This window comes from Capra hircus, chromosome 2 (genome assembly GCF_001704415.2).
Source record: "Capra hircus breed San Clemente chromosome 2, ASM170441v1, whole genome shotgun sequence".
Taxonomy (NCBI): domain Eukaryota; kingdom Metazoa; phylum Chordata; class Mammalia; order Artiodactyla; family Bovidae; genus Capra; species Capra hircus.
The window spans coordinates 62,988,942-63,011,981 of record NC_030809.1 but is presented as its reverse complement, the minus strand read 5'-3'; the positions used below and the strand labels follow the sequence as shown (position 1 = coordinate 63,011,981).

General features: G+C 40.0%; 1 protein-coding gene across 1 annotated transcript in view; it reads right to left on the bottom strand.

Annotated features, from left to right (window-relative positions):
• Positions 1 to 23,040, bottom strand: part of CLASP1 (cytoplasmic linker associated protein 1) — a 276,810-nt gene that overhangs the window by 39,758 nt on the left and 214,012 nt on the right. The window contains 7 exon segments of the mRNA XM_018061634.1: positions 3,161 to 3,267; positions 3,786 to 3,929; positions 13,732 to 13,875; positions 15,294 to 15,372; positions 17,669 to 17,832; positions 18,024 to 18,026; positions 22,769 to 22,832. Coding sequence (XP_017917123.1) covers positions 3,161 to 3,267; positions 3,786 to 3,929; positions 13,732 to 13,875; positions 15,294 to 15,372; positions 17,669 to 17,832; positions 18,024 to 18,026; positions 22,769 to 22,832 — 705 coding nt within the window.

Below are 23,040 nucleotides of genomic sequence, written 5' to 3'. Positions count from 1 at the left end.
CCCACCTGAGTTCTAGCATCTGCTGCAATTCAATAGACCCAGGAACACGGGAAAGGTGTAAACTGAGCTGCCTGTAGGTGTGATAGGAGGCCGCGGGGTAGAGGCCACAGGACTAGGGCAGCATTCTCAGAGCAGCACACCCACCCTGGCACTTATCACAGTTCAGGAGCAGTGGTCCAAGGCTTGTCTCCAGCTGAGGACTGGGGTGGCCCCACATCATAAGGAAACCAAGGTGTGGAGGGAGCGGCCACTGCGGCACAGAAGGGCCTTAAAGGCATCCCCCAGGCCACACGTTGAGTCAGGGACACAAGAGGACACAGACGACCACCTCAAGCTGGAGCTCTGCCCATAGGGTTGTATCAAGCAGATGCCCAATGAGGGAGTCTCCAGGCTGATCCCCACTTTGAGTCGGTGCACACTCCTGATCATCTGATGGAGTGAGTGTAAAATCTGCCTAAAATTACCTTTTATTGCTGGTTACCAGATGTTACCTACTTAGCATACTAAGGCATGTTCACTGAGAGCACACAGCAGACTCAAGCGAGGACAGCCGCGTGCTTTTTCTATCTTAAAGGGAACAGACTTCACGTAATTGCTGAAGCCCCTAGCAACTCTGTTTTTCATTTAACATCAATCCCACTAAATTGAGCTAAAATGTAAACATATATTTAATTTATGGAACACTTTAGACTATAAGCCTTCTCTCCAAAGACCCAGGAGTGTCTGTCTGCTCAATGGGAATAAATAATAATTCTTCCTTCTCACAGAAAAGGATAACCGATGGATGGAATTTCCACAGAAGGTGACCTGTTAGCTGTGGCTCCTCTTATGTTACCAGGTTGATAAAAATGACTTTCTCACTAGCAATTAAAAAACAACAACTCAAACGTGTCATCATGTTAGACTATCTTCTTATTTGGGCTTAAAAAAACTTCATTCTGATACTCAAAATTGGCTTAGAATGAAGGATTGGCAAGAACTCTTCCTTTTAAGAACAAAAAACTAACATCAAATGGTCAAGATAATTCAAAAGAATAGCAGAATAGAAAAATACATGTTTCAACAGCACTACTCAAAAAAATAACCAAGATTTATGTCTGGTAGAATCTGTCCATCGCCTACTTACAACGTGGTGACCTAATACATTGTCCTAATTAGTGCAAGAGTTCATTTCTTTCATAGATGTCCTGGTAGAAAGGATGCATCCTGTTTGAACATTTCCTATGATATGATGACATGAGGCAGCTTTCCTACTTGTGGACAGGTTTAGCTGTGAGAAAAATTATTTTTCCCATTGAGTTCAAGTTGGCTCCAGCCACTCTGGCTAGTTACACACTGACTGGGGCATATTCTGTTTAAAAAGAAAGAAAGAAACTACATAACTAAGTAATTTCTTACAGAACGATTTGTTGGTAAGAAAATATTTCAGCCCCACTTGGACTTTTTAATACTGAAAAAACCTTCTTATTTCTTACACTCACCTGGTAACCCTAACAGTAAAAATTTAGATCAGGCTAGTTAAGAATGAATGGTGACCTGGAAAAATAAATTAGAATTTTAAAATAATTTGGAGATCCATGAAATTTGAAAATACCTAGCCAATTCTTAGCTCTCATGGCTTATACAAGCAGCCCCCCACCAATCTTTCACTTAAACTATCAGCACATATAATAACAACATACTTAATCTGAAATTTATCCTTTATTATGTAAAGAATGTGCAACCTTATTAGTGAAATAACTAAAAAATAAGTATGAACTGAGTATTATGGAAGAACAGATTTGTCAATGTTTCAGAAGTATCACTTCTAAACAAAAGCAACAATTTATAGAGAATACAAGTTTTCCACAAATTTTCTCCTACCAAGGAAGAGAATTCTATGATTTTACTGCCAACCCTGGGGGCATTTAAGACAAACCATTTATTTAGATACAGATAAAAAGTTGGCTGAGTCTCAGTCATACTTGGGAAAAGTCAGACATGTTTTCATTACTTTCTGGTCCCAACTGTTTAATTAGATTAGCCTGCTGAAATCATGACCACACAGACCAAATTTGGAAACACAATGTTACTTCAGCCTACCTAAATACAGTGCCAGGGGGACCTTAGGCAATACAAACACTGAGATGCTTTAAGTATACAAAATATTTCGCTTCTCCAAGAGAAAAATACAAATCTGACATTTTCTAAAATATTTATATGATAACTTGAGAAAGTGAACAGAACTTCAGAAGTAAGGACAGCAGAGTTTGGAAGACTCTCAAGCATTAAAAAAAAATCTAAACTTAAAGGCACTTCCATATTGTTATTTCCCAACTAAAGAGGTAACTCTTAAAGGGGGATGGTATACTTGTAAGATTTTCTCTAATTTTAAGATTCTGGTGTCAGCAACCCAAAGTCCTAACGTCTTGAAACAAACATACACGTGTGACCCTTCCACGACTCTTTCCTAAAAACTGCAGCCTACAGGGTCACCATGAATGAGACTATGAGAAATTTCAACACAGTCCAGGCGGTCACAAAAGCCATCACACAGAGACTTCTAAAGGCTCTGGTCAGATGGAAATGTTATCTAAAGATCTTGAGGCAAAGCATCTCAAGTCACTGCCTCAGACTCTGCAAGGCCGATGTTCACATGGCCCCAACAGGAGTCTGAAAATGCTAATCCATGTTTAGTTCTCAGGCTCTCAGTCCCTCCTCAGAGCAGCATTCTGCTTCAACCATGAGTCTGGAATGAAAGCAACCATGCTTGGGATGGCCACTTGGCTGGAAACTACCCCAGACTCTGTGTGGACAATGATAAAGGATTTTACTGAGATGGTCAAATACCTTCGGGTGCTGCTATTGCTCACACAACAGTTAAAGAGTTTCTATGTTAAACAGGACTAAATATAACTTTTGGTTTTAAAATTCTTAAGGTACTACAAAGTGTTTAGAGCTGGAAGAATTCCCAGACCATTCAGCAGGAACTGCTCATTTTGCCACAGAAGTTGACCGCTTTGCCCAAGATCATACAGTCAAGATTTGGGTGAAGACTAGGACCTGCGGGCTCCTGGCACCCATACACTTTTTGGTATTAAGCTCAGTCTATAATCTGGAAATTAGCTAGAAGAGACATGGGGGCGCTTTAGTGTCTTCATTGCTGTTGAAATGGCTTTACCTTGGAGATAGGCCACCATGGGAGCAGTTGGTGGGTGAGGTCAGGGGGCTGGTCCGGCTGCTGGGGTGCCTGGAGGGAGTCCGGCCAATGGTGTTGCTTGGAGAGCCCTGGGTGAAGGCACGAGAGCTCCATCACACAAGAGATAAATATAGAACACAGTTCCACTTTGCCCCTGGCCTTGGAACCCACATGTAAATAAATGGGCAGATTTTACATAATCAAGGTGATTTTTTTTGCAGAATCATAAGTTCATTTTTTAAGTACATATGAACCAAAAATCGTTAACTGTCCTATAGGCAATCCTGAAGCTGAGTGACTGCTGTCAGCTGTGCTGGAGTAACAGACACAATTCAGCATTTGCATCTTTACAGAGTGAAAAAAAACTAAGTTCCTCAGTAACTGCCTGAATGACTTCATAGACGTTTAACTAAACAACCTGACTTGACAGAAAGGCCACGTTTAAATACTAGGTTCATTCACTGGGAATACAGCAGGATCAGACCTGGTCCCCACACTCTGGATGCCCATAATCTACTGCAAGAGAACGGGAAAACTGGCTGTTCCACGCGAGCAGGTTCTAGAGGAGGAGTAAGTGGCAGTTACCAGCTGTGACCAAAGCACTCACCACACTGGTGTTACTGGAATTCTTGAGGTGGTTATGCAGGAGTTTGGTGGCACCATCCTGGAATGTTTTAGGCAAGGCACCAAGTAACATAGTAAATTCAGGAGTGTTCAATTCAAACAGAGAGATGAGCACAATTTGTGCTGCCTAGAAACAGAAGAGATGATTAATTTGTGTTACGCGCAATTGCCTATCTTGGTCAAAACGCTCATTAAAATTGTTTATTTTATTTATTTTGGCCAAGCCACATGACTTGCAGGATCTTATAATAGTTCCCCAACCAGGGACTGAATCAAGGCCCTTGGCAGTGAAAGCTCTGAGTCCTAACCACTGGACCACCAGGGAAGTTCCAAAATTATTTTTAAAAGAAAACTGTTTTGTATGAGTAAATAATAACATTTGTGCCACACACACAAAAAAAACGGCAAAAAGCACCTACAGAATACACTATAATTGATGGTAATCAATTATAAATAGCCTAATTTTGATATGGAAAATAAGCCCTGGTTTCACAGAACACACTGGCCTCAGATTTCCATAGCATGTTAACAATAAACTCCTGTAACTTCTCTGTTTCCAGGACTAGGGTCAAACAATAAAAAAATCTGAAAAGGCTTAAGACTGTTAACCCTAGTAAGTCAGAATCAGATGAGGCTCCCAGTATATGCAAAGAACAAGTTTCTAAAGAAGGCTCCACTGCTTTGTCTTATAAAACTACTTTTTAAAAAAAAATTTTTTTTATTTTTACTTTATTTTGTTTTACAATACTGTATTGGTTTTGCCATACATTGACATGAATCTGCCATGGGTGTACATGAGTTGTGACTAAGAAAAACTAGAAAAAAAGAGAGTTCCGGTACATCTGAAAAACTCCTACTTTTACATCTGTGCATTGAGGACAGAGACAGTCTTTGCAGAGCAAACCAGATTCACTCCTCTGCCTTTTGGAAACTGCTCTACTTTTCTTTACTAGAGAGACCACACATGCAGGATGACTCATGGTTGCTAGCAGCCATGTGGGGAAGAGCAAGCAGCTAGAGCACCAGCACTCAAGTGGAACCCTGGCTTCCCTATCAGGTTACGTGTCTGCTATTAGCTTAATGCCTGCGGAATTAGTCACGAGGGTTTTGACTTGGAAAATCTATGCCAAAGGAAAACTTTAGGAAGTACTAACTGGCGTTTCTTACAATTTTCTAAGAGTCTAAAGAAAGGGAAATGCTTTATGAAAATATTTTAATAATTTCTGTTTCTAAAGATTATAATATTTAGGATTGAAGCAATTATTCTAAGTATTTTTCCACTATATAGAATACTACATAAAAACATGACTGCTGAGATTTTTTGCAAATAAACACCAAAAAAAATTTCAATGATTTTATAATGTTAAAATTAATTTTAGGTCCAGTTAAGACAAAACTACTATTTTGTGCCTGGAGAAGGAAAAAAAAAGTCCAAATACCATACGCATTTAACCAAAATTAAAAATTACAAATCAATAGAATAACATTTTTTACACAATTGAAAATTTCTTTTTATAATGTTCTTAAGCACAGCATTGGGCAAAAGCATTTTCCTTCTTCTCTTGACTTCTAAACATGGTCCTTTATATCCTTTCCATTAAAATTAAATTGTAAGGGCCAGTGTCCTTTTATGACACAGGCAAAAAATATTATTATTGATTGAACTGAAATAAACATTTCTGCATTATTAAAACAGTTTTAAGAAACCATTATCTGAAGAACTCCATTTCACCATCAACTTAATGTACTGTTAATATGATTTGTATAAAAGCAAATTCCCCAAATCATGCAAAGTAACCTGTGCATGACTGTAGTAACTGTGCAAAGTAAAAAGTAGTACAAGTAAAAAAAACATGCAAGTAAAAAGTCTTACTGATGTTAGGAAAAACATGCATGCAGAAAACACTGCCCTTCAAAGAGAAGCGAAGAAGCAGACTTGCGTTTTGGCAGGAAAATCAAGATCAGCATTAAACTAAGAAAGGTTAGGCACTTATTTTCTTGTTTACTGCGAATGGCAGTAGAAAACTATATAATGAATCATTACGTTTTTTATTAGTGTGTTTTTACATGGAATGGGCCACTGTCTTTAGACCTAATTTCTCCCCAGAATGACAAGATAAAACTTCCTTGGGGTTTTTCACAAAGCAAATTATGAAACTGGTAGAGTCTTTTAGGAAAAAGAGGGCTGCAAGGTGACAGGCCTAGAAATTGTGCTAATCAGGCTACTTAACATTAGTGCTTTCCGTCATATGGGAAAAGAAAGTGCAGCAGACTTCAACTTCTACCCACTGAAGAGCCTTCCCTCAATAACCTAAAGGTGAATATCCATGAGAAATCAAATAGAAAGACAAGGAATTCTGAAAATAATTCGTTGGACAGATGGTATATGGTTTTATAAACATAAAATGAATATAATTTATTTTTGCACTTTCCAAAATATAAATTGTAAATGTTTCATACAGCTTTCAAAAGTAGCCTTTTGGTTTAAAGCTGTTTTCAAAGTAAAATCTTTTTTTGCTCCAGAAATGGATAGAAAGTATCATTTAAATATGCTATTTTTAAAAGATTTCACATCAAAGTTCTAAAAGAAATGAAGACTGTTATGATCCTAGAATATTTTACCTACAACTCTGTATCAGTGAGGAGTTAGAATACCAGAATACTTAGGCAAGGATAAAAACTGGGTTATATTTATCATCACCATCAATATGCTCCTCACTGCAGGAATAATTCCAAACATGGGGATGGGTTGGAGAAATGTGGAGGCTCCCTGATAGCTCAGTTGGTAAAGAATCCGCCAGCAATGCAGGAGACCTGGGTTCAATCCCTGGGCTGGGAAGATCTCCTGGAGAAGGGAAAGGGTACCCACTCCAGTATTCTGGCCTGGAGAATTCCACGGAGAAATTCATTTTAAACAGCTTGGGCCAGAGCTCATGATCAATAATGAGTCAAAAGCCAGAGGGTGTCATCGCTGTGCCTGTTCCATCTTTGAGCCCTTGCCCCATGAGAGGAAAGGCCATTAAAAAGCCAGACCAGAAACTCTGCTGCTGCTGTTCTCTAACACGGAACTAACTCTTGGGGCCATGTGTCTTAAAGATCACATGGTGACCTAACAGGAGATGGCTCCCCCAGGAGAACGTAGACGGTGAAGGTAAAAGGGTCTCCAAATCCTACTGCTACTTGTCTGAAAAGAACCTGGCCTATACCGCACAGCAGAAAAGGATTCTTCCAGAGAAGAGATCAATAAAACTTTGACAAATGCTTTGGTGTTGGCATTAATTAGGGAAATTTAAAATTTGAGAGGAAAGGGAGTTTTCTCATTAATTAAACATCTATTACTGTTCCCTTCAGAGTGTGATTAAAACTGCTTTAGAAAAATCACCAAAGAGAAGGTATTTCAAAACCTTCCGACACTTTAAATTCAGCATCACTCCTTTGCTATTGTTTTAAACTATGGTAGAAGTCTGGCTGCAATACGGCTATTTCTTTGGGAAGGCAATTAATTATAAAACACACCAAAACACAATACTTTTATACAGGCATGTGCACACATGCACGCACACACATACATTCTTTCTTACACAGTATTATGTTAACTTTAGGTTTTTCCAAAATCTTCTCAGTGTCTTCACAAGTGTAATCAAGATTAATAATCTAAATGCAAACAGTGATGTGTCTCTTTGCAAATTAGTTTACAGTTTCAAATCTACCTGTTTGCAATTTTCTTCCAAGTTTCCTTCTCCAGGCCCAGAGCAGGTCGAGGCCGCCCTTATGGGTAAATCTTCCCCTACTCGACTACGCTGAAGCAGGATGGACAGGAGAGGGGCAGGGTTTAATCAGAGGCAAGAAGCACACACTTAAAACCATGGTTATTGATAAGCTTTCAAGTTTTTGGCTTAGTTTCTAAAGTCATGTGTGTGGATGTATGTATATATATATATGAAAGAGAGAGACTGTACAATCTAAAAGTCTATGAATAGTAATAGAAGAGTAACAGGATTCTGAAGAATAATATCAGTAACTACCAGTTTTAAACCTCAATCATCCCCTAAATCCTTTATAATCATAACCACTCCTGGAAGTAAGGCTCTTGCAAAGAGATTAAAGTGAGACTTGAGCAAGGCAGTCACAATTAAGTTGAGATTCAAATCTCATTCAATGGTATTAAAACTCTGAGCTTTTAGATTAGGACAGCTGCCTATCTATAATCAGAGATTTACATTTTTTTCAATTAGCAATGCCAACTTTTGAAAGCTGTTTATATACTTCTCCCCCTCCAGGCAACAACATCTTCATCATTTTTAGTATTCTGTGACATGCCATTATTCCCTGCATTTCTCAAAACAACCTTTGGGGGCCAAACCTGTTAGTTCATTTGACAAAGCCAGTGCTCAATGTTAAAGAATCACATAAGGAAACACACAGGGATTCTGAGCCTGAAAATATAAATACACCATTAAAAATTCTATTGTCATTACTGCATTCCTTTTGACTTAACGGGGGAAAAAGAAATCTCCCTAATGCTGGAAAAAATGTGAAGCAGCAGCAAACCAAAGCAACCCTCAAACAGTAACAGCTTAAACTATAAAAACAAAGCAGTATTTATCTAGGTTTTTATATGCTCTATTGTAATTGGTCCTCCCAATAGTGACTAGGGTCTGCCCTGCTGGCTCAGAGGTTAAAGCGTCTGCCTACAATGCAGGAGACCTGGGTTTAATCCCTGGGTCTGGAAGATCCCCTGGAGAAGGAAGTGGCAGCCCACTCCAGTATTCTTGCCTGGAGAATCCCATGGATGGAGGAGCCTGGTGGGCTACAGTCCAAGGGGTCGCAAAGAGTCGGACACGACTGAGCGACCTCACTTACTTACTTACCAACAGTGACTAAAGCCAAGTATCATTATTCCTATTTTATGGATTTTAAACAAGAATTTAGAGGCTAAAAAGCCTCTAAAAAGCAGAGGCAGAAGTTAATAGAGGTCAAACTCTAGAATCTACTTTCTTCTGTGAATATATTGTATAATCTTAACACAAACACAGTGCATTAAGAAAGGTTTAGTGTACCTCTGTAAAGCTTGGTCAACACAACTATAAGGACTCTCAGAGTTAAAAAATGGAAACAGCTCTTCAGGAATAAAGCAGGCCAGTCAGGGTCTGGGTGGGGTTTTCCCACAGAGTCCAAGTCAGTCTTGGCCAGGGAAGCACACCTCACTGGTGACAGGCTTGTGCTTCAGTTCTGCTGTGCTCCTTCCCTTCTTAACATCTTAAATATTTAAACACCCATCTCTCTCCAGGATGAAACACCCCAGAACACTGACATAAAAGGGAAAACAAAATATTAAAAATGCTTACATCAGCAAAGCGGAGTTGTATCAGCTTAAACTGATTCTAATGTATTTTCCCAAATATGAGATACGGAGAACAAGTTACACCACCTGCAAACTTCCCAAGTATTGGCTGTATAAAATTAACACTGTCTGACGATACAGCCAATGTGAGCGTTTCCTGCATTGGTTTCAGACTGTAGGGTGCTTCTAGTATTTAGAAGGTAACACCTCACTCTACTCTTAAGAAATTAAATCAGAACACCAACGGGAGAATTTGGTTCATAATCAGAAAGTGCTTTTAAATCACCCAGATGTCCTCCTAGTACCTGATACATTCTGTAAATGACAGGTGAGTCAAAACATACTTCTACTTAAAAGAGATAAGTAAGCATATCTTTAGAGCATTAAATTATCCAGATAAAAATGGTGCCTGTTTTCTTTTTCTACAGCTTTAAAATAATAATGAAAAATTAAATCTTAGCATGGAGTGATATATACCATATCACAATTTCTAAGTATTTTAACTTATGTAGGCATGACATTCATTTAGACAATCTTTCAAATCCATCTCAAGTTCTTGGATAAGGCAGTTGGATCACTTACAATAGCATCTATACCTGGATGAAATATGCAGTGGATGGAACATCAAAACAGAGCATTTAAACAGAAGTAGCTCTAACTCCAGGAAGGATTAATCTGCAGTGCCTTAATGCAGTTTGTGAGAGGCAGCTATGTGGCAAAGGAACATACATCTAAATATTGTGCTTTAACAAGCCTATTTAAATCAAGTAACAGTGCTTCATGGGGTCACAAAGAGTCGGACACGACTGAGTGACTGAACTGAACTGAACAGTGCTTTACTAGCAAGGGCTGGATGGATACAACTTAAAGCCAAACAATCTAATCCACAGATATCTTGGATGATTAAAAAGCAGAGATGCATCTGCTAAACTGAACCCCAGCACAAATGTGTCATTAGGTAAAAAAGTGCCCTATTTAAGTAAGAGCTAAGGAATTACCAAATAACTAACCATGGAAGACTCATGCCAACCCATTGAAAAGGAGACCAAAGCCTTGGGCAGCAGAACACTAAGGTGGACCCCAAGATTCCAGCCTCCTGGTGAGTAAGCCCTACACAATCCCCTCTCCTAAGGTGAGTGATGAACACCATTCCCACAATTACGTTACAAGGAAGAAGGGATTTTGCAGGTACAATTAGTCCCTCCCTAATCAGTTGATTTTTGGTTAAAGGGCAGATTATCCTGGGTGGATCTGACCTAATCAGGTGAGCCACTGCAAGCAGTCACAGAGATTAACGTGAGAACCTCCTGCTGGCTTCTTTGTAATTTATCTTTTGTTCTTAAAGAATAATTTTGTTGAACAGAGAATTCTTAGTTGACTTTTCTTTGCTTTCAGCACCATTAAAGTCAACAGGCTGCCTCTGTTCTTCAAGGTTTCAGATGAGAAAGCAGCTGCTTGTCTTACTGAGGATCTGGGCTATGCTGAGCTGCTTCCTTGGGCTGCTCCCATGAGCTTCTATTTCATTTTCAGCAGTTTGATTATGTCTAGGTGTGAATCTTTTTCTTCTTCTTTTTTATTAAAGTGTACTTGGATTTGGTTGAGCTTCTTAAGATGTGCAGATTAATGTTTTTCATAAAATTTAGGAAATTTTAGGACATTAAGTCTTTTCCTGCTGGCTCTGCAGAAGCAAACTGCCAGGCCAGGTATGGGTGTGGCCTCCATGAGCTGTGATCACCCCCTGCTGACAGCGGGCAAAAAAACAGGTACCATAGCCCTCAACAGTAATGAACTGACTTAGGCCAAGAACCAGGGAGTCGGAAGAGAATTCTACATCTTAAGTGAGACTGAAGACCCAGGCAACATCTTGATTTCTGTCTGGGAAGACTAAGCAGAGAATCCAGAGAACATGTGCCAGACTTCTAACCCACAGAATTGTGAGATTATAAATTTTTGTAGTTTCAATTGGCTAAGTCTATGGTAATAGGTTATGCAATATGAAACTAATACAGAAGCCAAAAGAGGAGAACTTCCAAGCCTGTGGTTTTGAAAATGGTGACTTCAAAATGTTATTTGAAATTAGATCACTTCTCTTCGGGTACTTATCCATTAATTCATTTAAAATACTTCTTAAAATGCTCACTTTGTTCCTATGGGTATCATTCTAGGTGTTGGGCATAAGTAGGGAGGTGGGGGAGGGGCAGGGAATAGCAAGACCAGGCCTGGTCCTAAAGATGATGAGGACCTAGCTGGGGTCCTGTGAAAACCAGCAGCAACAGGTCAAGACCACACCAGCAGTCTATAGGTCTGCAGGTCAATCTTAGGGGAAGTGGTCTAAAATAAGAGGCTGCTTATTAAAGTGTTACACTTATTAAATAAGTGTTAATTCTTATTAACACTGTGCATTAAAAATCAGCCATACATGGAAGGAGCTCCAATCAGACACAAAACAACATCCATACTCCACTTTGTGCCAATTAAGTCAAGTGACTTTGGGTAAAGCACAGGAATTGAGACTGGTTTTTATTGCAGCCAGGGCTGAGGACTACTGATTTAAAAAAAAAAAAAAAAAAAAAAGCTTTTCAACTTCCTCTGAAGCCCTGGATTACTGTCCCGGAGCCCAGGTTTGAGCTCAGCCTGAAGATGAGGTGTTTTAGCAGTCCTCACAACGGGGGAGGGGAAGATGGAAGGGCAGACATGGAGGTGGAGTGCCAGTGCAGAACAGGGTTTGCACAGTAGCACAGTATGACCCAACATAGCTGGAATTAAGATCAAACAGTAAGTGAGTTATGTGATCTCAGCCTTAAACATCCTAACCATAACTGACTTAAGCTAGTATTTTAAAGTGGGCTTCCCAGGTAGCACTAGTGGTAAAGAACACGCCTGCCGATGCAGGAGATTTAAAGAGATGTGGGTTCAATCCCTGGGTTGGGAAGATCCCCTGGAGGAGGGCACAGCAACCCACTCCAGTATTCTTGCCTGGAGAATCTCACGGACAGAGGAGCCTGATGTGCTACAGTCCAAATGGCTGCAAAGAGCTAGACACAACTGAAGAGCCTGAGGATAGTATTAAAGTAACTTGAGTGTTTTGATGTCCCAGGCTGGATACCTTTGAAACATTTCTCTAGTGTCCTGATTACAAAAGTTAGGACAATAAATCCTAGTTCAAATTTTTAATGTGCATGTCCAGAGAAAGCAGACATCATGACCACAGTCAGCTGTTCCCATATAGGCCCTAATCATGGTAACATGCAAGTATTAAATATCCTTCAGCCCCACAGGAGGGAATACTTGAGTAACAATCAATTATGAAACACAAACTCACATAGACACACACATATGTACTTGCTATGACTAAATACAGGAAGGCTTTTGTATATATTAGTTGATCTGTGATTTTGAAAACCATAACAGAAATACTTTGACTTTCCAATCAACCAAATCATTTTACCACCTCCCACTGTACCCCTCTAATCCCAAAGAGGCTTAATAGTTAAAGGTTGCCAGTGAAATGTTCTTTTGATAAATACTGAAAAATTTTATAAAAGCATCATATATTTAAATTATTATTTAATATCAGAACAATAATTTTGAATGAGTGCATTAATAAAATTCATCCTTATTTCTTTAGCCTTGGAGAACTTCATTTATTATTAATACTATATAATGGCTGGAGAATTATATGGGCTGTAATTCTCCCAAAGAAACATTTGATTCTCCTCCTTGGACTCCAGGAGGCAGGCGCTAAGCAGGTAGGTGTTCATGTGCAAAGCAATCTTGCTAACACTGCTTAGAATCATCTTTAACCCTGCCTTGACCTAAGTGGTCCACATTATTAATTCTATCCCAAGGCCAAAGGACTATTTTGGCTATGAAGTTGGCTATGAAGGAAGTATACTGTGGGGGGGGAAAATGCAAGGTTCATGATTATACACAAATAATCAAAATCAAATACTTTTAGTCTAAAAGTAGAACTGAGAAATCTGACTTAAAAGTAATTTTTAAAGGCTAGTTGGGCCAGTTAGTTTACATATAAAGTAAAAGAATAATGGCCATGTGTGAAACTCAAACATAGAAGAACAGGACACTGACAGGAAGAGAATAGAAACAATAAACACAGTGATAACTCACACTTCCTGTGTGCTTATCACATGTCAGGAACTGACCACGCTTTCAACATACATGAATTCATCTTCATAGTAGTCCTGAGGCGGAATACTACCTAGGAATAGAAGTGCTAACATCCTGTGCTCCCTATAACTGTGTTACATGCCTCTCAATGTGCCATTTCAGAAGAAAAGATCAAGTATTTAGCTGATTAAAAAAAAGCAACAATATAACATTTTGGTATCGGGGTGTCTCCATTACACAAGATTTCAGATTTTCATTTTGATATGCAAAGACTGGAATGAGGTGGTACTGGACAGAGAAGATACGGGGAGGAGCTAAGTCTTGGTTTCGTAGAAAAGGAAAGAGAGGTTTGCATGTAGGTATGAAGGTGGTTTGAACATTCCTATAAATTCCTCTCCCTAATTTACACCTAAGAACACGCTGTGATTAAAGCTGTGCCTGGCACTTTGGGACATACCTTTCTCACGTCTGAACTCTTTGGTTCTGTTGTCCAGGTTATGATTCTAGAAACAGCAAGCCTTGTCTCACTAGAGTTTACGAAATCTGTTGGGTCCATCTGCCTGGCGAGAGACTCAATATACTTCAGGATTGCAACTTTGACCTGAAAGAGCCAGTAATTACAAACAGTAAGTACACTTTACACATTTTTGAACAGAACTCTTATTGGTGCTCAGAGAAAAGCACATACGACCTAGACTTATGTTCCCACCCAGGGAGCCTGCAGCAGGGACAAGCATGGATGACTGACCCTGAAGCCTGGGACAGGAAGGGGCCCCTGCAGAGAAGCAGGCCCCGATCCTCTGACACCCCAGGACACTTGCTGAGCAAGAGCCCACTCGGGGGGGCCGGAGGACCCCAAGCTCTGCCACTGACAGAGTGGGCACGAACAACTCTGCGTTCTGATTTTTAGCCACTCTAGGCCAGGTCTTGCAAAGCAGCACTGAAGGCAATCAGGGTGATGTTCGGCCCTAACTTCTCCACTGATCTCTCACTTGGCTTTGACCTCAGAAGAAACAGGCTATTATTTATTGAAGGTGAAGTTGAAGTCACTCAGTCATGTTCAACTCTTTGTGACCCCATGGACTGTAGTCTACCAGGCTCCTCTGTCCATGGGATTCTTCCAGGCAAGAATACTGGAGTGGATTGCCATTTCCTTCTCCAGGAGATCTTCCCGACCCAAGAATTGAACCCAGGTCTCTGGCATTGTAGGCAGACGCTTTACCGTCTGAGCCACCAGGGAAGTAGGCCTCTCCTAAAACCTTGACGGGAGAAGGAAATGGCAACCCGCTCCAGTATTCTTGCTTGGAGAATCCTGTGGACAGAGGAACCTGGAGGGCTGCTGTCCATAGGGTTGCACAGAATTGGACAAGACTGAAGCAACTTAGCAGGCATGCATGCATTGGAGAAGGAAATGGCAACCCACTCCAGTATTTTTGCCTGGAAAATCCCAGGGACAGAGGAGCCTGGTGGGCTGCCGTCTACGGGGGCGCATAAAGTTGGACACGACTAAAGCGACTTAGCAGCAGCAGCAGCAAAACCTTGACAGAAGCTGGTAATCAAAGAACAGGCAGTGTACCCGATCTGATTCAAAGGAATACATCCTCCTTCAAATACTATCAGTCTTGTTCTTACATTTTTTACATTACAAAACATCTAACAGCTAATTTACATGTGTTATAATGTTAATATTAAAAACGTTCTAATAAGAGCTATTTCAATACATCAAAATTTTTTAAATTGTGAAACAGTAATAACACACAAATGTTGGTGAGGACATGGAAATCATCGGGAGTTCTCAGACACTGCTGGCCGGAATATAATATGGTACAACCATCTCACAGTCTGAAATGAAGTGAAGCACGTGCTTACCGAGTAAACCAGCACTAGGCACTGAACCAAGAGAAATGGGCACACGGTGCTCACAGCAGATCTACTAATAACAGCCAAATATGAGTCATGTCTGAAAAAGTATAGTTTCAGCAAATTTGACTTCTAGAGGTTGAACTATAAGTTACTGACCTTGAGGTTAGGAGTTTGAGTCTGATCCACAATAAATCGCATCAAAATGTTAAATTGTTGATCAAATGGAAAGGAGTCCCTAGGTTTATAAAAAGAGGAAAGTATGTTAAAAGAAAGATTTCTTACAAAAAGTAATGTAAAATCATGTAAGAAACAAAAAAACAGATTAACACATGTAAAAAGCAAGCCTGTTTACCCTTTTTTAAACATTACTTTTCATTTTATATAATAAATACTAAAGTAATACACGTAACACAGAAAAGTTATAAAACGAGAAATCTTCTTAGAAGTCCCAAAACACGTAAACTAAGCAATGAACTAAGGAAGAAATGCGAACTCGCCTTCTCGGGATTTGTTTACCTTCTTCCCCAGGTTCCTTCTGGAAACCTGCTCACATAAGAGCGAGCTCCAATGCCCAAGCCTACCTTTTATACCCTGACGAGGCTGCCTGCACTGTCTATCCCCTGAGGCCTTTGCTGGGTAATAGCCTGTGAGCCAACTGTGTGCGTCAGCACAGACGAGTACCTGGGGACACTCACAGACACGCCCTCGCCAGCTACAGACAGACACAGCAGCCTGTGCCCCTGAGAGTTCCACTTAGCGCCACTTCTCACTTGGGACTGATTTTGTGTCTTGTCATCATCTCGTATGTGTGATCCAACTGAGTAGCCCTGAGGGCTCTTGGAGCATCAAAGTCAGCACTCCCTTCCTTAGAAATTACCCATATGATTTTAAAACTGCCCAAAGGATCCCTTGTTCCTGATGCAAACAGGCCTTCCATGGTGATAGGAAAGATAATGCAACAGAAACACATATTATATTGAGGCTGAGTGTCTGTATTGCTCTTTAGGCTCCCTTTAAGAGACTTTTCTCAGTGTACAAAAGTATAGTGAAAATAAAAGGGATGTAGGGTCACATCTATAAAAGCACAGGACTGATCTGAAATTCAAATAAAATAATACAAGAAAAATACAAAGTAGTACCATCATTATACTGATTAATAAAAAGTAAACAATCCAACAGCACATCCTTTTCTCCCACAACTATCTGTATCCAGGAGGCTCTGAGGACCACTTCTGCAGGCAAGGCATACTTAGCATGCATGATCTAAGTGACTCACACTGGCTACACATCGGGGAGATAACACACAGAACACCTCCCCCTTTTCCACAGCAAACAGAGGGTGGACGTCTTAGGCATTCACCAAAACAATGCCAACTCAAAGAAGACGTAGGTATTTCACCTCATGGATTGTTGGGATATTTCAGTGCCAACAAGAGAATGTGGGTATCAAGTAAGAAAGAAGATATTCAAGTGGGAGACAAAAACTACAGGTAACAGAGTGACAAGAAACCATCTACAAAGAGTCTCCTAATATCAAAATGGTCTAGTTCCCTCCTGCCCAACCAAACAGACGTTTTTCCAAAGATGATATACAAACGGCCAACAAGTACACCAAAAAGTGCTCAACATCACTAATTATTAGAAAAATGCAAATAAAAACTACAGCGAGATATTGTCTCACACTTGTTAGAATGGCTATTATCAAAAAGATAGGAGATGATAAATGCTGGTGGAAATGTAAATTGGTGCAGCCACTGTGGAAAACAGTATGGATGTTTCTCAAAAAATAACTAAAACTAGGGAGTTCCCTGGTAGCCTAATTGTTAGGATTCTGGGCTTTCCCTGCTCTGATCCATGTTCAATTTCCGATCAGGAAACAGATCCCACAAGCCACAGTGTGTGGCCAAAAAACAAAAAAAGGAGAGAGAGCCATCTGACCTCTGTTACCTGCAGCACCATTCACAATCACTGAGACACGAAAACAACCTCAGTGCATTGATGGATGAATGGATAAAGAAAATGTGCTGTGTATATAAACGGAATATTATTTAGACATAAAAAAGAAGGAAGTTATGCCATTTGTGACAACATGGATGAAACTTGAGGGTATTATGCGATGTGAAATAAGTCAGAGAAAGACAAATACTGTATGATATCACTTATCTAAAAAATTAAAAAAAAAAAGTCAAACCCATAGAAACAGAGAGTAGAATGGTGGTTGCCAGAGCCTAGAGGTGGAGGAAATGGGGAGATACTGGTCAAAGGGCACAAACTTCCAGTTACAGTTATGACATGAATAAATTCTGGGGGTCAAACGTACAGCCTGTTGATCACAGGTAATGATACTGTATCATACACTTGTTAAGAGAATGTGTCTTAAATGTTTTTACCACATACGCAACAAAAAATAGTAATTAAGTGAGGTGAAGGATGTATCAAATCCTCATGCTGTACACTTAAAACTTACACAATGCTGTATGTCAATTATATATCAAAAGCTGGGAGAACACGATTTTGCCCCAAACACTTGCCTTGTGACATCAAGAGCTTTCTGAACTTTTGCTTGCACAGATCCAAGTAAATCCGCTCCCATTTTCTTCAGTAATTGTGTGAGAAGAACAAAAAGCCAGTCTTGCAAGTCATCCTTATGAATTATTATAAAATCCACAAGGGTCTCCAAAAACATACTGAAAACCTAGACACAAAGGGAAACCAAGTATTTCACATGTTTAATTCATAATTTCCTCTCAAGTCTTCAAAACGTGAAAATGCCCAATTGGCCTTTGCCCAGACTCATAACTTGGGTGACAATGTTAATAACTGGACACGGTATAAAAGGCAAATATAGTACAGAAAAGAGATAAAGGAAAAGGGGTTGGAACTTACTCTCTGTTGTGAATTCCACCGCAAACCAGGCCATGCAACGAAACAGATTCCATGTTAGTCCACAGTGAAGTCATATCATTTTCATGCAGTTTTCTAAAAGGCCTGAAAAGGCTATGAACTGACAAAATCCTCTCCCCTCCCTCTACATGCCTTTAAAAGCCAGTACAGAGAGAAATTAACTTTGTTGAAAAGTATGAGTCTAATCCTGGAGGCCAGCCCTCCTTCCTTTCTTCTCTCTATATTTATTTCATTATCTAGCATTCAACAACTATTACTGTAGGATAAGGAAAAAAACTTGCATACCTATTGCTTTTCATTTCCATCATCTATTTTGATATATGCCAATTCAGATATTATAAAGTGTTATCTCTATAAAAAGATATTATAAAAACTATACTAATATTTACAAGAGTACAGCTTAGAATAAAACAGACTGACGGCTGACATAATTCTCACACCATGGTGCAATGATCACTGCTACCTCCTGTGAGACAAAGTTCACAGTGGCTTATCCCTGAACCAATTTCAGAGAGGTAAATGGCAGCACTGTGTACCTATTTGGTTAATAAGTTGTGTTCTGCTGGGACAAACCAGCTATCATAGACTTGCTCAGTTATAGCGCAGGAACTGTTAACCACCAGGGGTCTCTCGGGAGACAGCTCAGAGAGAAGGCAATGAGTCCCAGCTGCGGGACTCCTGGCTTAGCACTAAGGCAGCTAGCAAATATTGACTAAACTGAGACCTCCAAACTCACTGTACAAGAGCCTTCTGATGGAAACAACTTTCCTTCTTTATCCTCACATTCTTTATCCTCATGTTCTGAATCAGCAATCTAGAGGTGACAGGTAATAGAAATTTCATCAATGTCCAAATCCACCTAATATCCCTTATGCTATATATCTTATGAGTCTTATGCTTTAAATCTTACTGCTCTTAATATTATCTTACAGAAAACCTTGATAATTTTATCTCTGAACATCGATGATGCTTTTAAAAATCAATGCTTCTTGGATTTTATTAATATTGTGAATGTTAACCTTGTTGTGAGGGTCAAAACAGGAATTTTAAGACATGTTTCAAGACCAATACTGAGGAGAATTGTTGCCCCCCAGCAAAAAAAAAAAGAATCCCTGCGTTCACTCTCCCCTGCTCCTGTGAGCATCTCAGAAGCAAGGGAGGGGTGCGATGTTCTCTATACCCCTAGCCCAGAGCGGGTGCTCAGCAAATGCTGAATGAGAGCACAGGCAGGTGGATGACTGACACTTCACGGACAATTTCTACATGGAGGAAAGGCCAGGAAAAGAAGGGAGATGATAACTGGCTAGGCTTCTGACCATGACAGGTTTCCTTCCCCTGGTAGGACTTAGAAGAGACCATTTTACTAGGAAAACAATAGTATAAGATAGTTAAAACTTGCGCATCAAGTACTTTAAGATTTGCTTGTGTTGATTTTAGGTTTTCTCAATTTCTATAGAAATTGAACGGTTCTATGAAGACCTACAAGACCTTTTAGAACTAACACCCAAAAAAGATATCCTTTTCATTATAGGGGACTGAATGCAAAAGTAGGAAGTCAAGACACACTTGGAGCAACATGCAAATTTGGCCTTGGAATGCAGAATGAAGCAGGGCAAAGGCTAATAGAGTTTTGCCAAGAGAACACACTTGGTCATAGCAAACACCCTCTCTTCCAACAACACAAGAGAAGACTCTACACATGGACATCACCAGATGCCCAATGCCGAAATCAGATTGATTATATTCTTTGCAGCCAAAGATGGAGAAGCTCTATACAGTCAGCAAAAACAAGACCGGGAGCGGACTGTGGCTTGGATCATGAACTCCTTATTGCCAAATTCAGACTGAAATTGAAGAAAGTGGGGAAAACCACTAGACCATTCAGGTATGACCTAAATCAAATCCCTTATGATTATACAGTAGAAGTGACAGATTTAAGGGACTAGATCTGATAGAGAGTGCCTGATGAACTATGGACAGAGGTTCGTGATATTATACAGAAGACAGGGATCAAGACCATCCCCAAGAAGAAGAAACGCAAAAAGGCAAAATGGCTGTCTGAGGAGGCCTTACAAATATCTGTGAAAAGAAGAGACGCAAAAAGCAAAGGAGAGAAGGAAAGATATACCTATTTGAATGCAGAGTTCCAAAGAATAGCAAGGAGAGATAAGAAAGCCTTCCTCGGTGATCAGTGCAAAGAAATAGAGGAAAATAACAGAAGGGGAAAGACTAGAGATCTCCTCAAGATAATTAGAGATACCAAGGGAACATTTCATGTAAAGATGGGCTCAATAAGGACAGAAATGGTATGGACCTAACAGAAGCTGAAGATATTAATAAGACAGGGCAAGAATACACAGAAAAACTGTACAAAAAAGATTGTCATAACCCAGATAATCATGATGGTGTGATCACTCACCTAGAGCCAGACATCCTGGAATATGAAGTCAAGTGGGCCTTAGAAAGCATCCCTACAAACAAAGCTAGTGGAGGTGATGGCATTCCAGTTGAGCTATTTCAAATCCTAAAAGATGATGCTGTGAAAGTGCTGCACTCAATATGATGCCGGCAAATTTGGAAAACTCAGCAGTGGCCACAGGACTGGAAAAGGTCAGTTTTCATTCCAATCCCAAAGAAAGGCAATGCCAAAGAATGCTTGAATTACTGCACAATGCACTCATCTCACACGCTAATAAAGTAATGCTCAAAATTCTCCAAGTTAGGCTTCAGTAATACATGAACCGTGAACTTCCAGATGTTCAAGCTGGTTTAGAAAAGGCAGAGAAACCAGAGACCAAATTGCCAACATCCGCTGGATCATGGAAAAAGCAAGAGAGTTCCAGAAAAACATCTCTTTCTGTTTTATTGACTATGCCAAAGCCTTTGACTGTGTGGATCACAATAAACTGTGGAGAATTCTTAGACGGGAATACCAGACCACCTGACCTGCCTCTTGAGATACCTGTATGAAGATCAGGAAGCAACAGTTAGAAATGGACATGGAACAACAGACTGGTTCCAAATCGGGAAAGGAATACATCAAGGCTGTATATTATCACCCTGCTTATTTAACTTATTATATGCCGACTACATCATGAGAAACACTGGGCTGGATGAAGCACAAGCTGGAATAAAATTGCCAGGAGAAATAGCCATAACCTCAGATATGCAGATGACACCACCCTTATGGCAGAAAGCGAAGAGGAACTAAAAAGCCTCTTGATGAAAGTGAAAGAGGAGAGTGAAAAAGTTGGCTTAAAGCTCAACATTCAGAAAACTAAGATCATGGCATCTAGTCCCATCACTTCATGAAAATTAGATGGGGACACAGTGGAAACAGTGTCAGACTTTATTTTTGGGGGGCTCCAAAATCCGTGCAGATGGTGACTGCAGCCATGAAATTAAAAGATGCTTACTCCTTGGAAGGAAAGTTATGGCCCACCTAGACAGCATTTTAAAGAGTGGAGACATTACTTTGCCAACAAAGGTCTGTCTAGTTAAGGGTATGGTTTTTCCAGTAGTCATGTATGGATGTGAGAGTTGGACTATAAAGAAAGCCGAGCACCGAAGAATTGATGCTTTTGAACTGTGGTGTTAGAGAAGACTCTTGAGAGTCCCTTAGACTGCAAGGAGGTCCAACCAGCCAATCCTAAAGGAGATCAGTCCTGAGTGTTCATTGGAAGGACTGATATTGAAGCTGAAACTCCAATATTTTGGCCACCTGATGCCAAGAGCTGACTCATTTGAAAAGACTCTGATGCTGGGAAAGATTGGGGGCAGGAGGAGAAGGGGATGACAGAGGATGAGATGGTTGGATGGCATCACTGACTCGATGGACATGAGTTTGGGTAAACTCCGGGAGTTGGTGATGGACAGGGAGGCCTGGCATGCTGTGGTATATAGGGTCGCAAAGAGTTGGACATGACTGAGCGACTGAACTGAACTGATGACTGTTTTGGTTCTTTATCCACCCTTTAACTTTTCTGATATCTTCACTCCTCTTGTTTTCTTTCTCTAAAACCATCTAACACCTTCAAAGGCTTCCTCCCAAACTCTGGTTTTTCTTTAAAATCTAGACTCTGAGTAAACTTTTGTCAAAGGTCTCGCTCTCAGCTCCACTCCTAGAAAGGGCTTCTCTCTCACTCCGGGGTACTCAGCAGGGTGCTCTTGTCAAAAGGCGGCCCTCAGCCCTGCCAGCGGCACGGGCATCAGCTGGGTGGCCACCATCTAGCAAATTCTTAGAAGTGGCAATCTATTTGGAGATATATTTGATGTGGCTTTTCAGTAAATTCATTCTATAAATGCTATCATTTTTCTATCTTGTCCTATACAGACAAATTCTACATGGGTACCAAAAAAAATTTATATACTTGCTTATTTTCTTCACTACTGTAACTTTGTAAAAAGGCATTATAAAACACTGTTACATCCTAGCATCCAGCCTACGTACTTCCATGAAGTATGCAAAACTGTTCGCTGAGTGAATGAAAGACTACATCTGATTCTCTCCAGGGTAACCCTTACTTGAAATGCACTTTATTAATGACACTGTATGGACAAGAGAAGTTCCTAAGAATTCTGTCTTCAAAAGATATAACAGAAACTACTGTTAAAATAAGTCTGGAAGGGCTACACTGCATGGTGGGGGTGTTCTCCCACTCTGAAGCAGTGCATTATATAGAAGGACATGCAAAGAGGTTACAACTGGGCAGGTTCTCAGACCTTACCTTGCTGTGAGGGTCAGCAAACATTCGGGTGAAAATCTCACACAATCTTTTCAATTCTACTCGACTAGGAAATAAAATGAAAAAAATTTAATATTTAATAAGTCAACACTGAAAGTAGTTACAGCTTCTCTAAATCCTTTTATTTCATTTAACATGTTTTATATAATTTTTATGTTATACCTTTTTTCTACAAATGAATTATCTAAATTTTAATTTGACAGAATTACACAGGAATAAGAAATCACACCAATTCTGGTCTTGTTCTAAAATGA